The sequence below is a fragment of the Oryx dammah genome, unplaced genomic scaffold (assembly GCF_014754425.2).
Source record: "Oryx dammah isolate SB20612 unplaced genomic scaffold, SCBI_Odam_1.1 HiC_scaffold_26, whole genome shotgun sequence".
Lineage (NCBI taxonomy): Eukaryota > Metazoa > Chordata > Mammalia > Artiodactyla > Bovidae > Oryx > Oryx dammah.
The window spans coordinates 68608423-68623861 of NW_024070210.1; the positions used below are offsets into that span (position 1 = coordinate 68608423).

A 15439-nucleotide genomic window follows, 5' to 3' on the forward strand; every position below is an offset into this window, starting at 1 on the left:
CTGACCCAGGAATCAAACCCAGGTCTCCTACACTGCAGGTGGATTCTTTACCAACTGAGCTATCAGGGAAGCCAATTTTGATGGAGAGACATCAAATCTACTCGTATGTATTTCCAAATGTGCTCAGACACTAAAATTGTTTTTAAAAATATACACAATAGAGATTTATATTATTTTTTGCATGTTGGAATGTTTAAATTTTAAGTGTTTCTGAAAAGCAGCTTTTTAACATTTACACTCAAATACAAGTTTTCCATCAGGTCCATAATCCTTTTCAAAAAGTAACCCTACCTTCAGGCTAAATGAAAATGAGCACTGATTATTTCATGAACATAGTACCTTTCTTCTCAAGAACTGAAAGTTCTTTTTAATATTCTCTTATCTCTAATCAAAAAGTGTTATGGAGGGAGGAGGGAAGGTTACATTTTATCTTTTAACATCCCTCTGAAGTAGGGACATGTTATCCTGGTTTTACAGATGGAAAATCAAGCACAAAGGCAGGTTACATGACTTGCCAAAGTCTTAATGGGACAGTCAGTAGTAACCACAGGATCATGTTAATTATGAATACCAAGTCAATTTTAGAAATTTAGTGAATTTTGTTTCAAAAAGATCTTTCTAACCATATTAGATTAAAGTATCCCCAAAATACAAAATGTTCTGTCAAAGACAACATAATTTATTTGGATAAAGCCCTATAGTATCAGTCAACATTTTGGTCATTCTCTCAGAAAAATCTTTACATTCATGGTAAGTTCCATATCTGGATAATTTATTCACATGTCTAGCTTCCTTTCTATTTCCTAATTCCCAACACCATTATTACATGAGATGCTATCATTTCCAATACTCCCAACTCCTCCAGGATAAGCCCTTCCCTTTTCTTATCCTCTGTGACACCCTCCTTTTCAATTTCCAATTCCAAAACCCTTACTCCTGTTTCTTAAAATTGCAGTGGCAGATGTCAATATTCATACTCGATTTTAAGCTGCTCATCCCACACACTAATTAAATACAATGGCCCTGGCTCAGGATTCCTCTCCACCTCAACTTCTGATACCAACCCAGGAAACTGAATAGCTATACTGGTGAACTTTTAAAATATCCCCAAATATCTTGGTTCCTCTACTCCAACAACCTGTTTCTACTTTAATCTTCCATCATGTTACCACACTGGAGTCTGTATTCTTTGATCAAAATCTATCTTTTGATTTCCCCACTTGCACTCTACCAGTTCTTTAACTTTATCAAAACTTATAGTCCCTCAAAACAATTGTCACTTCTACGTGTCAACCTATCACTTCAAGCTTATTTTTTTTTCTTCAAAATCTAGTCTGGCCATGAAATATATGAGGTACTGCTGCTGCTGCTGCTGCTAAGTCACTTCAGTCATGTCCAGCTCTGCGCGACCCCATAGACAGCAGCCCACCAGGCTCCCTCATTCCTGGGATTCTCCAGGAAAGAACACTGGAGTGGGTTGTCATTTCCTTCTCCAATGCATGAAAGTGAAAAGTGAAAGTGAAGTCGCTTAGCCGTGTCCGACTCATAGCAACCCCATGGACTGCAGCCTACTAGGCTCCTCTGTCCATGGGATTTTCTAGTCAAGAGTACTGGAGTGGGCTGCCATTGCCTTCTCCGATATGAGGTACAGTGTGGTATAAATATAGTGCAATTTGAATCTCAGTTCTACCACTCACTCTCTTGCATGGCTACAAGTAAGTTACCAAACCTCTTTTAAGTCTTGGTTATCTCAATTGTAAACTATGGATAATAGTTCACATGGTCATTAGAAGGATTAAATCTAGCATAGTATCTGACCCAAGCAATAAAACAGTTTGCAAGACTCCTCTTTCCTGGGCTGTGCTCTCCCAATTAACAACCTTTCCTTATTTTTTGTTTTCCTCTTCTCCATTATCAACATCACCTCATTTAATAAATAATCTCAACTCCAAATTTCCCCCTAAATTTATGTAATCTTACTTTTTGCAGTCTCCACTTTATCACTTCCCATTTTGTCTAATTTCTCTCCTACCTCTCAAGACTTTTCTGTCTTTTATTGTCCCTTGTCACTCTCCCTTAAAAACACTCCTGATTCTCACTATTCATTTTCTATTACTTTTTAACATTATCCTTGGGCAATTCTTCACTGGCTTCAACTACAGGCATACTTTGCAGATATTGTAGTTCAGTTTCAGATTACTGAAATATCTTCTATGCTTGTTTTTCAGTTCCCCCTCCCCTCCAGCCTCTCTTCTTGGAATGCCCCTCCTCTTCCCATTGCCCTCATCTCTGGCTGACTCCTAAACACCATCTCTTTTCTGAAGGACTCCTTCACACACAACTCCCACTCTGCAGTTCACCAAAGGTAAAATTACTTTCTTCTTAAGCCTTGAAGACTTCATAACCAGAGCACTCAGCACATTTCAGAGGGATCTAGTTCCCTTGCTGGATAGTGAAAGCAGTTATCAGGTTTTACTTATCTTTGTTATCTCCAGGGCTAAGGAAAAGTCAAGTGCCTAATAGGCACTCAAATGTCACTGAACTGAGTTCCTTCAAGAAAAAGTTACTAACGGTATCTGACCTGAAAAACTAAGAAATTCATATATATAACTTAGCAACTAAAATTCTGAAATGCTTTTACATATAATTAAAGGGACAAACCCAGAACTGATCCCGAATTCCAATCTCAAAACATCAATGTAATTCACAACAGTGAAAGAAGTTTGGTGATTTTATGCCAAAGTTAATCATTAACATTCTGATGTGGTAAAAGTTATAACTTTGAAAAAGTAGCATCAAAAAAGTCAAAGTTCACTAAATTCCATCTAAAGTTTGGTAATCCAACTACTGGATACTAAAACATTAACAAATACTGCCTATTTGTGAAAGTAATCGCTAACCAAGTGAAGAGACAAACAAAATGTGTCTAATCATAAGTATAGTATCATTATATACTACCAAGAGACAATTATATTCTGCATTCCAAGTCATAATGCCCTTTACCGAAACTATAATACCTGTTTCACAGATAACATTTAGAAATAAAATGATAAATCTAATATTAAAATTTAATTTCCAATTACTCTTAAATTTAGAAATGCTTATTCCTCATACTCTAAATATAGAAAGAAAATGCCTTCCAAAGTAATTTTAAAATTTCATATACTAGGTAATTTCTACTGTTCAATCCTACATTTACAAGCAACATGGATGATCTATTAAATGTGGATTTCCAAAGTACAAAGAAAGTCACTCAGGATTCTTGAACTAAAAGCAATCCTAAAAAGCGGATCAAATACAATTTCATTTTAAATCAGAAAAAGTAAAATTCTAGGAACCAAAAAAATAATATAAATCCATATTTATGAACATTTATATTATAAATCTATAAAGTATGGGCATTCACTTCCATACTATAAGCAGAGACCAAATGTCAATCTGGCATTTAAGATTTTATCATTTGTTTTCCTTATTCTTCAAATGTGACAAACTATACTGATTTTCTCATGTTGACATTCTTGCAATCTCACAATAAATCCAGTTTGACTGTGAGGCTTTGTTGTTTTTAGTTCACTGAATTGTGTTTAATTTGCTACTTTTTGAAAATTCTCAGCCAGTATCTCTCAGTATTTCCTCTCCCCCATTATTTCTTCTTTTGGAACTTTTAGCTGCATCTTCGACTTGTTCATCTTATCGTTCACGTTTCTTAACCCTCCTATTCTATATCTCTATCTTTGGGTTCAGTCTTTAGAACCTCAGTCATAGTAGGAAGACTTTAACCTTTTGTGCCATAGACCTCTTTGGCAGTTCTAGTGAAGTCAATGGCCCCCTTTCTCAGAATATTAAAGATTTTAAACAAAACACCTAAGATTACAAAAGAAATCAATTATATTAAAATAATTATCAAAATATTTTAAATTTTGGTGCTTGCTTCGGCAGCACATATACTAAAATATTTTTATTTTTCATAGAGTAGTAATGTTCCTGTATTAACATATTAAAATGCAAGCTCTACCAATGGCTTAATAACTATAATAATTTCAAACTAGTGATGGCAGTAAGTGCTATTTCAAGATATTTTAAACAACTAAACAGGAAATGTACTGTATGGGGAAAAAATATGATTCTGTTAGAGTTATGTATTAAACTGAATCTCTCCAAAGAGACATTAGGTCCTAACCCCCAGTACCACAGAAAGTGACCTTATTTGGAAAGACGGTCATCACAGATGTAATTAATTAAGAGAAATTCACAGTGGAGTTGAGTGGGCTCCTAATCCATTATGACTAATGTCCTTATGAGAAGATGGCCATGAGACACATGTAATACTTTGTTAGACCAGCCCTGCAAAATTAACATAGTTGCTGTCACAAGTACCTCTAAACCTGCTATGGTTGCTGCCATTTTCTTCAATTATGAATGCAGACACATTTCAGCTAGAGATTAGTAAAAGCACTCTGAGACATAAGCCCTTATGTCTAAATCAATTACCATCTCAGTCTGAGATCCAGTACTTATTAACTATGTTTTAGCAAAACTAGTGAACTATGTTTAAACAAAAATATACCAACAATTTTTTTTCCTTCCCATTACAAACCATTCTGAGTACCACAAAAACACCACCTTGTGGGTCTGTTAAGACTTTGGTTCTAGAACTCTAAAATGAGATGCCACTATCACACAAAACTTGCAACAGCAAATTAAACTTAAAAGAATGGAACAATTCATTATCTGAGTTAATTTCTTACACTGAATAAATGTGAAATTATCCTCTAGTGTTAGATTAACATTTGTGTGACCAACCAAATGAAAAGACTGACTTTTGACACTTCTAGGCCAGTAAGTAAAGCATGAGAGCTGGTATCTTAATACATTTCTCTTAAGATCTACCCCAAAAGCCTTTTGTTCACTTATTCATCTAAAGACCAATTTAAAAAAAAATAAAAGTTTTCCATCTGTGATGAATATTATCAAAGGCACATGGTTATTAAATTAAGCTCAAAATGAGGAAGCCTTTAGAAATTTGGAATGCACCAACTGTTTCCAAATGTATCTTGGTTCTTCAAATTCATGCTTCTACTTCATCATCCTATGAGATCTACTGGAAGTTTTTCATTTGCTTAGACATATCAAAATCAACAATCTAATAAAACTGACCAATTAACGAATACATATATTACTATGTATTAGACTATGTAGTCTAATACATCTAATGACTTACAGTGTGTCTATCACTGTATTACCTTAGGATAATTTAGAACAAGAAGAGCCCATAATGATGATTAGTTCAAATTCCTTGATTTACAGGTTAGCAAACTGAGGGCCCCAAGGGCTGTCACTTGCCCAGAATCAGAGAATAAATCAGGTACAGTTAGGACAGAGACTCAACTCCCAAGTCCAAGTCCAGTGTTCTTTACGTTGTAGTCATGTCTGACTCTTTGTGATTCCATGGATAACAGCCCACCAGGGCTCCTCCATTCATGGAATTCTCCAGGCAAGAATACTGAAGTGGGTTGCTATGCCTTTCTCCAGAGGATCTTTCCAACACAGGGATGGAACCTGGGTCTCCCACATTGCAGGCAAATTCTTTACCATCTGAGCCACCAGGGAAGCCTCGCATAAAAAATGGTTAGGGTCACATAAATTATTAGTAAATCCCTTTTATATGATCATTTTAATTCTCCTTATATTTAAAAACAGTGCAGTTGCTCCACAACCAACTATCAAGTTTTCTGTTTTCTAAAAAATCAATTTTGTTTTATTATCCAAACATTTAAAAAATAGAAACACAATCTCATTTCTACCTTCAAAGTGGGCAAAAATTTTTTTCAAAGAGAACTGGACAGACATTTCAAGGCATAAGCACTCTCACACGTTGAGTCTTCTTTTCTAGAGAGCAATTCAGCAGAAAGAGTTAAGACAACTTAAAATTTGCATATTTTATTCAATCTCTAGACTATTTCAAGGAGAAAAAGTTATAGATTTGGATGAAGACACAACTTAGGATCAAAGGCAGCACTGTTCAGAACTAACAGAAAAATAGTAGAGATATTAAAATATGGTATACACTGAATATAATGTAGGTGTTAAAAATTATGTTTTAGGAAATATTTAATGACACCAGAAAATATTCACATATATTAAGGTATGACAGTACCCTACTATGCAACTCTACTTTGCTGAAACTACATGTTTATACATAAATTACATGATACATGCGTAAAGCATTTATCACAGATTTTTACTCTTGGCACATAATAAAAATCAGATAAATGAACATGATTCATGTAGAGTTTGACTATGTATCCAATGTTTAAATACTGCTATGTGAATGGCAGAAACGCAAATACATTACTTATTCACTTTAGAGACCAATTCGTGCATCATTTGAAATAAACTATCACTCTTGCATGGAGGGTTTTTTGTTGTTGTTGTTTTTAATAACACTTTTAACGCAGTTACAGTTCCTACTGAAGGCTGGAGAAGAAAAGCAGACTTTCACCAGCCCTCCCCAAGTGTGGCACTGTGTAAGGTGAAGTGTTACAGACTTACAGAACTACTTACTTAGTTTAAATATATCACTTACTTGATTAAATATATACCCAGAATCAACTTCTGAGAACTATTTCTCTCTCTACACATAACTCTCATTTCAAATAAGCATGTACTAGAAGGTTTCAAAATGAAGCCTCTAAAGGCCTTACTTGATTTTACCACAATGACTATCTAGAAAAGGTTAATGGTTTTCTAAGACACTGGTAATTTGCACTCTTTTTAAAAGTCAAAATCAGGTTAAAAACATACAAGTGTTAAGAACAGTCTCTAATTACCTATTGATTATGGATTTTAAAAAAAGAAAGAAAAGGAAAAGGAAAAAATATACATAAGGCTCCAATAAAAACCATTAGGGCAGTTGTAAACTATGCTAAGGCTTTAAGGACATCTACCGTAACATCTGTTTCTTCCTAATACATGTAACTATAAATAAAAAATTTCCATTTGAAAACATTATATATTAAAGAGTAGATACCTAAATTATCGGGATAAAGTCTACATTTCAAAGAAGTTCACTCTTTCTGGTTTACCTATTGCACAAACAATGCAGGCTCTAATAAAACTGATTATCAGACGAACACATCACTTACTAAAACAAAAAAAAGTAAAACCCACAAGAGTTTGTCCCCACGAAGAGTTAACATCTCATGGCAAAAACTGTATGTTAAAACATATTATTCTTGACCTATCAAAATTAACATAACAAAGCCCCTAGCAGGAAAAAAATTAATAACAAATCAGGATAAATTAGTGAAAAAAGAATTCTTAGGTCTGAGTGAGATAATTTCCAAATTGTCCCATACTAAGCACATTAATTATTCTGAAGGCAATTTTACCATTAATAAATATTGTCATTAGGGGCTTCAAATACCAAATCTTTGAGATTAAACCACCGGGAATATTTATGTTCATTTTTAGTGTAAAAGTAGTTATCATTCACTGGTAATCACTACAACAAAAAACTTGTACTCTCAATTTGTCCATGGTAAGTATTACAAGAGCCCACTTAAAAACTGTATTTTACACGTGTGTCAATTCACATTTCCATATTAGCGTTTCTATTGGCTGCATCCATAAAAGGAGGTATTCAATATTTTACTTTAAATATGGTAATTAGTCTTCTCCCATCCCCAAAATAGAACCTGACATTTTGATCCAGGCTACTTTCTTAAAAGACGGTATCAGCAAAAAGTACCGTCATTCTGTCCACGGGTTTTAGCAGTTTTTCTCCTAACTAAGCGTTATCTGAGATACTTCTTGATCTCTCTCAAAGTAGGTCTAATCTGCGGAAGGCTGTGAGACAGTGTACAGCACTGTGAATGGCCAGCCAGGTATTTTATGAATGGAGGCGATCACGTGATCCCAGCACCTCCCCGAACTGATATTTCCCACATAACTGTGTCAACATTCTGAGAACAGGGGTAGTTGTTTGTGTGGGCGTATATTTTTGAATTTAACCTATAACTTCGATTTCTCCTTACTTTCTGAACTCAAAACTTTACATTAAGACTGTCAGTTGAGCTTCGAATTTCTTTCTGGGAAATCCTTTCAAGATGTCCAAGGTGATGGATGTTTAATTATTTTTTTATGAATGAAAAGTGTGCTATGCAAATGAGGGCGATTCACAAAAAGAGAGAGAACATGGCGGCCACTTCTGCTTCTAGACTGCACTGACACTGCAGCAATCCACCTTCTCCCACACCCCGCTCGTCAAAAGAGTGTGTCGTGGGTGGGGGGTGGGGGGACGCTGCTCGACCTTTCTCAAGCTATTTTATGTTAAACAAGCCTAGGCTTTGGACTTTAAAGCTCTCAGAAAGGTCTGACTCGAGGAATGCTATTTACTTAAAGGAATGCGTCCTAGGACTAGTCCTAACTCACTTAACTCTTTCCAACCCTCCGAAGATAAACAAAACTTGAATTTAATAACAAGAAAACGGACACTAATATTCGCATAGAATTAAATTCCGTCTCAAGAGAAAACTGTTGCAGCCTCATTATTCCTCCAGGCAGCTGTTGTGTTACAGCAAAATATTTAAAAGGCAAAGTATTTTGCTTGGAAAACATAAGGACAGCCCAAATAAACAAAAACTTAAGCCGAGATGCTCCACAAGTTAATGAATGAAGTCATCAACATGTTCAGCAATGTAAACACTGTTAAATCGACGTGAACGGTGTGTTTCAATGTAGCTGAAAGATAAAATTTAGCTTTCAAAATTTTCCTATGCTCCTCATAAAGAAAAGTCCAGCGTTCGCAAAAGCAAAATAGAGTAGTTCAACATTGCCCACACTCCAGGTGTCCCCAAAGCTACATAAATTATAAAAATGCTTCCCTAGCTCCATTTTTTACAAAAATTTTACAGGTCATAAGTTTAAAAAGGGTGAGGGGCGGGGGGAGGCTTAATCGGTATTTAAGAAACACTGACTCATCGAATTAAGATTCAAGTGCAGTTTGATGCAGGAGGTGCTCCCACACATTAGTTTCCAAGAGAAACAGCTATAAAGGAGGCAAAATGGATATTTAACGTATGTTGATTGGTGTGCTAAAGTGAAAAAGGACAGGCCAGAGGTCTTCCAGGCACTGGGTGGGATAATTGCTACCCCTCCTCCATCCATCCATATTATTCCATCTCATGGACAAACAATTGCCATCCCAGGACAAATTCAATACCTTCTCCCAGAAGAAAGCAACTAAATGCTGGCGGTGGGGGTCCCGGGTTCCTGCCATTAAATAAAATGGCTAAAGAAATCAAATGTTTTCTCCAGAACAAGATGCACTCAAACTCTCCACGGTTACAAGGACCCAAGTCCCCGAGGAGGTCTGGGGGGGGGGGGGTGACGAGGAAAAATGGCGCGGGGGGGTGGTGGTTAGTAATCAAAATCGGTGAGGTGCTTACTCGTTGTCAGAAGTCGCCGTCTCCTCGCTCATCTTTCCCTCACCGCGATCCGATCTGGAGATGGAGGAGCAGCAGCAGCACTGAGGGGCAGGAGGCAGCGGCGGCCGGGGGGGCGCGGGGGCAGCGGCTCAGGGGCCTCACCATGGTGGATGCCTCACCCGGAATGGTGCCCCCCCAGCCGGGAACCCCGGCCACCCCCGCAGGGGGGTGGCGGCGACAACCTCCACCGTGGCGACCCCAGCCTCTTCCCCCGCCTCAGCGTCCAGCCAAAGGATCCGAGGAGGCCGGGGAGGGTGGGAGCCAAGCAAAAAAGGAAGGGGGGGCTGCGAAGGTGGACTGGAGACCGTCTCCTCTGGCCACGGGTGGAGCGCGGCGGGGTCCGGCCAGGAAGGAGCAGGCAGGCGGGCTGAGAACCCAGGAGCAGAGGCGGCGCTTCCCTCAGGGATGCGGCGAGGAGGAAGCAAGGATCCGCTTGGTGGGGGCCGGCGGGGGGGTACCGAGGCCAGGCTCCGGGCGGCGGCGACGCGGTCCTGCTGGAGCCCACCCCACCATCTCCCGCCTCGCCGCCGGCTGCCCGTTCAGCCCCGGGCGGCGATCGGGCCGGTCCTTCCGGACGAGCAGAAGCGGGAGAGGGGCCTCACGGCGGCGGATTCCTCCAGACACGCTCCGGCCGGGACGACTCCAGAAGGGGGAGGAGGGGGCGGCGGGGCGCGTGTGAGGCAGGGGCGGGCGAATGTATCGTCCTCACCCGGGTCGGAGAAGAGCGGCACGCCCGAGGGGCAGGGTCCCGAGAAGAGGCGGGAGAGCGAGGAGACCGGCCGCGGGTGCCCCACCAGACGGTGCCCACCAGCAGCTCCGCGGGCCAGCTCCTCACGCTCGCCAGAGGGGAGCCGCGAGGGGGGCGGCGGAAGCGCTCACGCCGCCCGCTCCTTCCGCCGCCGCCGCTGCCCGAACCGGGGGCGCCCGCGGGAGAAGGAGGCGAAGTAGTCCCTGGCGATTTCTGCAGGCCGCCGGCTTCCCTGACGGCCGGAGCGGGTACGGGGCGGGGTTGCCGCGCGGGGTGCCCGGACTGAGAGGGCGTGTAGGTAGGAGGACTAAAAGCTGCGACCTCCGGACGAATCACTGCAACTCGAAGTCGTGTGCAGCATAGCAAGTTTCAGGAAAGTAGTTCCTCCTCCCTTCATTTCCCAAATCGTTGTCGAGCCACCGAGCTGGGAGAGGAGGAGGGAGGCGGAGGGATACGCAGGCACCGTGCTCGTGTGCGTGCGCGCGCTCCAAACTCTTGGCACGCCGCGAAAGGGGGCGGGGGTGGGAGCTGCACGGGGAGCCGCTCGGGAGGTTGCATTGTTGCGGCGTGCTGCTCCCCGTTACTTGCTTTGGAATATCCTGGTTGTTTGAACAGAAAAGCTAGAGTGACAGTGTGCTCCTGGAGGCCTCTCTGTTCTGCTATGTGTTTGTGTGTGTGTGTGTTTTTTCCTTGCAAAGAATGGAACTGGCATGAGTTCATCTTTAGTTGGTGGGGGTTGGAGAGAGGGACTGTACAAAGAGAGCTCCGCCTGCTGTCCCTCTGGTTGCACTGCTGCAGTCTCCTAGCTGCATGCCCCGAGTGTGTGTGTATGAGAGAGAAAGAGAGAGCGAGAAGAGAAAGAGTTTTAGTATCTTGGAGTCTTACTGCGCAAGGGGTATGCTGCGCGGGGCATTCATCTCTGAAAGCTAGACTGGTTGTTAATGGAGAACGACTCCCATTGAAGCCCTGGGTAGGCGTGTTACAAGAATCTGGCGCAGCCAGAAGCACAGGAAATAACTCCCGCTGCGAGTGAGGTTGCATAACTATAGCGCAGAAGATGCCTCTGTGGCACGCACGAACTGCTCTAAACGGAGGCGGAACGATTATTTAATAGGCAGCTGTCACGTTTGCATTGTTAGAGGGCAGTGTGTGCATTCAGCTCAAAAGGTTTTTTTGCACAGAAACCTGCCGGGGTTGCGGGCTGGAGTCGAGGTCTGCGGGACCGGAGGACTCAGAGTTCCTGTCTCTGCAAATTCTTTTATCCCTCCTCTACCTAGAAAGCCAGCCTGTACATGATCTGGCCTGGAGGACTGAGTCCCAGGTGTCTGACGCATCTCCCTAGGTATCAGTCTAGTTCTGTATGCAGTGCTCGTCTGTCATTCTTAGGTTTGTGCGACCTGAGAATGAAGGTCGTTGCTCCTGCCACCTTGAAGGGTAGGACAGTTCCTGAGGAAGAAGAAAATGGGAGAACTCCTCAACAAACCAGCACTCCTCTTGCTATCATCTCCAGAAAGTGTCACGGTCGCTGTTCTCAGGAGCCCCACACCAGCCTACTAACAGTGTTTTGGACGTTGTTGTTTTAGTGACAAAGTCGTGTCCGACTCTTTGCGACCCCATGGGCTGTAATCCACCAGACTCCTCTGTCCATGGGATTTCCCAGGCAAGAATACTGAAGTGGGTTGCCATTTCCTTCTCCAGAGGAACTTCCTGACTCAGGGATGGAATCCCAATCTCCTGTCGTGGCAGGCGGGCTCTTTACTGCTGAGCCACCAGGGAAGCCTGTTTGGACATAGTAGGTGTTTGATAAACGTTTGGGGGAATAAAGGAGTAGAGTCAGTCTGCCCAGAAAACTACCCTATTGATTTCTAAGGTTTCTTTATGTAACTCTTGTTTCCAACCTCAAAGCAGAATTGTCCTTTCTCAGAGCCAGGAACGGCCTGTGTTGATTACAGGAAGAGGTAAGGGGATCCTCCACAGTCAGAGGTTACCTCTGTTACCTCTGAACCTCCGTTTTTGGTCTTGTTTCTGCAAGGAACTTGTAACTGTGGGTATTGGTACTACCCTGCTCTCCTTCCAGTGCCACTGCTCACCACTTTGGCAGCTCCAATTTTAATCAAGTCCCATCAATTTTAATTTGTGTTCTAGACAGTTTGTGTTCCAGCCAATTCCTTAAACTCTGTGCCTGTGTCAATCGGGCTAATAGTACCTAACTCCTAGAGTAGCTGTACCTATTAATGAGGTGATAATATACAGAAAGCACTTAGAACAGACTTAGAACTCAGTAAGCCTCACTCTTACCATGATTTTGTAAAACAGAATAATAAACTCCATGACAAGGTGGTAGCAGTTGCTCTGAAAGTTCAATGTAAAGTGTTCAGTAGCCAGTTGATTCCTATAACAGAAACCATCGGTTTTCTTCCATGTACCATGCTTTGCTAGACACATGATCTGGTCCCTAATAAGCCATCAATAAATCATAGCTCTTGGGGTTATTATGGGTGAGTACAAGAAAAGTTGGATCACTTGCAAAGGCCTCCCTTTCTTTTGAAGAAGAGTTGTGTCTGTTTGAGGTTCAAGTCCATCAGGCAATGTATCAGTTACAGGTTTTGAGAAAAGATATGTAAACCATCTCGGCTGTCATGTGCAAGGCACTGTGCTGGCCACTTATACACATGTTCCTTACCTAAGGGGCAAGGTATGATCACCAGCTGGAATTAATGCTTTCCAAATTGTTCTCGATGGCATAACCAAGACACAGTCACCAATCTGGTCCCTGCTTTTAGAGTTTCCCAGGTCTATCTCAGGACAATTTAGTGCCCTTCTTTAAGGGGTACATTTGTAACTCTCTCTTCTCAACCAGTTATTGAAGATCTTACCAACTTTAAAAGAAAAATTGTCTTTATATAGCCAGAGCTCTGAGTCTTCTACCCTGAGAACATCAAAAATGGTCCTACAATGAGGTTCAGAGCCCAGAGGTCTTCTAGTCTGACTATCAGCAACTGCCCTGGTCTATCCCAGTGTTAGGACCTTAAGAAGTACTAGACATATAACTACAAAATGCATTGTGTGAGACCTTGTTTGGATCCTGATTTAAACAAATATTTTCAAATTTGAGATTGAGGAAGTGGAGACTGATGGTTATCGAGAATTGGTGTTGTGCTTGTGCTTTTTACATCCTTATCTTCCAGAAATATGTACAAATGAAATGATGTGATATCTGAGATTGGCTTCAGGATAAGCCAATGGGGTGAGGAGTGGAGAGAAGTATTCAGGTGTTTAAATGAAACAAGATTGGTTACTCTGTACTATTTTATATATTTGAAAGTTTCCATCATAAAAAGTTTTTTAAGTTCACTGCAAGCACTGCTTTAATGCAGATTCCTAGGCCCCCACTTCAGAGACTGTGATCAGCAAATTGGCAGTGGGCCAAAGAAATCTGCTTTTTCAGAAGCATGCCAGGTGCCTGGTCCTTCTTAGCTCTTCGCTGTCTTCTCCCGCTTTCCTTACAACTACTTGTGTCTCCCCATCTCTGAACACATCGCTTACCGAGAGTTCATTCCAGAGAAGACAAAACAGGGTAGTCCAAGGCATATCACAGGCTGACGCATATATTGATCAAGGCTGGAGGGCTGGTTCAACAGGGAAGGTGGATCCAATAAGACGTGACAAGCCACATGAGAAGATAAATATAGACTGCAATTTTACCTCAGTCCCAACTCCATTCAGATGGTATAGGTTCCAGAGAACACTAGTCAAGAAGGATTCTATGGCCAAGTCAAGGGTCAGCAGGGCAGGGGACATGTGTTTGCTCGGCTGTGTTTGCTCAGGTGGATCTTTGGAAAGAGGCCAGTCACAATAGCTGGTGCTCACAGGTGGTTTTCAGGACCGTTGTCCTCAGGTTTAGGAATCAGCCACAGCCACTTACCCTGTTGTGTGTGCTACATCTCTCAGTTGTGGCCGACTCTTTGTGACCAGAGACAATTAATTATCGAAAGCATCCATGAACCAACAGCACAAGTGCCGACTGATTGCCAGTATAGAGCGTCATCAAAGTACAAGTGGGTTTTGGGTTCCAGGCAGGTGTCAGAGCAGGGTTCACAAGCACAGGAGAAGTGTCCTGTTCTCATGGAGGCACTGATAGATGGCAGGTCGCACTCCAAGACCTTCTCCCTCTTTCCAGACTGCTTGATCCATAGTGATTATCTTTCTTATGTACTTAGAAGTTGTTTTCACAAGTTCTTTTTTTCTTCACTGTTTTATACTTGTATTGATAACCACCTCCCCTTTCCTAATCAACTTTTTTGACTTCATGTTTATTTTAAAGGCTTAAAGGCAGAGGCTGCATTTCATGTTTTTTTGGCATTCTCTTTAGCAGTGATTTTCAGTAATGGTGGCTTTTCAAATATCATGCAAAGGCCTTATGCATGTATAGAGATGAAGCTGTATTGAATGACACTGCGATGGAAATCAGGAGTCCCTTCTGGCTTCCTATTGTGACTTCAACACTACTGCACTTCAGCGTTTCACACACACTGTCCCTTGCACTAATAAGCTCTCAGCAGGTATTTGTATTTTTGGAAAGCCAAAAGGAGACAGCCATGCCAACATTTAAAGTTCTAATGGTACATAAAATATATGTACACATTGCCATTTCTAAAATTACTCTTAACATTACTTCTTAGCAGATGTTATTAAAATTTTGTATTTTAAAACTGTAGTTAATATGTACCTAGATCAAAGGGAACTCTTTCTTCTTGCTGTACTTTGTTTAATGAATAATTTTTTTTTAAGTGTAACCAGTCTCTTGGCTAATGAGCTTGGCCTCTCAGTGGAATTACTAAATGGTAACCATGTTTCTAAATAGTTTCCTTGCCTCTGGCATGAGTCTGTTTCTCCATCACTAGGGTTTCCATGTTCTTCCAAACTAATACAAAGTGTAAAGAATAAGAATGCTATTTTATTTTTCTCCCAAAGGACTGCAATTGTTGGTCTGGTAGTATCCGGTAAGTGTGAAATCAGTTTACATGTAATGCTATAACTGCCTTTTACAGGAAGTTTCCACGAGATTACAAGCAGTACAAGGGAAATGAGCAGTCTGTGATTTCCTTTCTTTTCAGTATAATCTTAGCAGGGAGGATGCTTACCAGGCCCCATGCTACTAAATAAAGCACTCCTCCCTTAAACCATCATTCTCCCAAATGGC

The 15439-nt window shown here is 41.3% G+C and overlaps 1 protein-coding gene across 1 annotated transcript in view; it reads right to left on the minus strand.

The window, feature by feature from the left end:
* The window catches only part of SPRED1 (sprouty related EVH1 domain containing 1), a 116449-nt gene extending 106840 nt beyond the window's left edge, over positions 1 to 9609 (minus strand). The window contains exon 1 of the mRNA XM_040226971.1: positions 9450 to 9609. Coding sequence (XP_040082905.1) covers positions 9450 to 9481 — 32 coding nt within the window. The 5' untranslated portion in view covers positions 9482 to 9609. The remainder of the gene's footprint in view (positions 1 to 9449) is intronic.
* Between the last annotated feature and the right edge of the window lie 5830 nt (positions 9610 to 15439).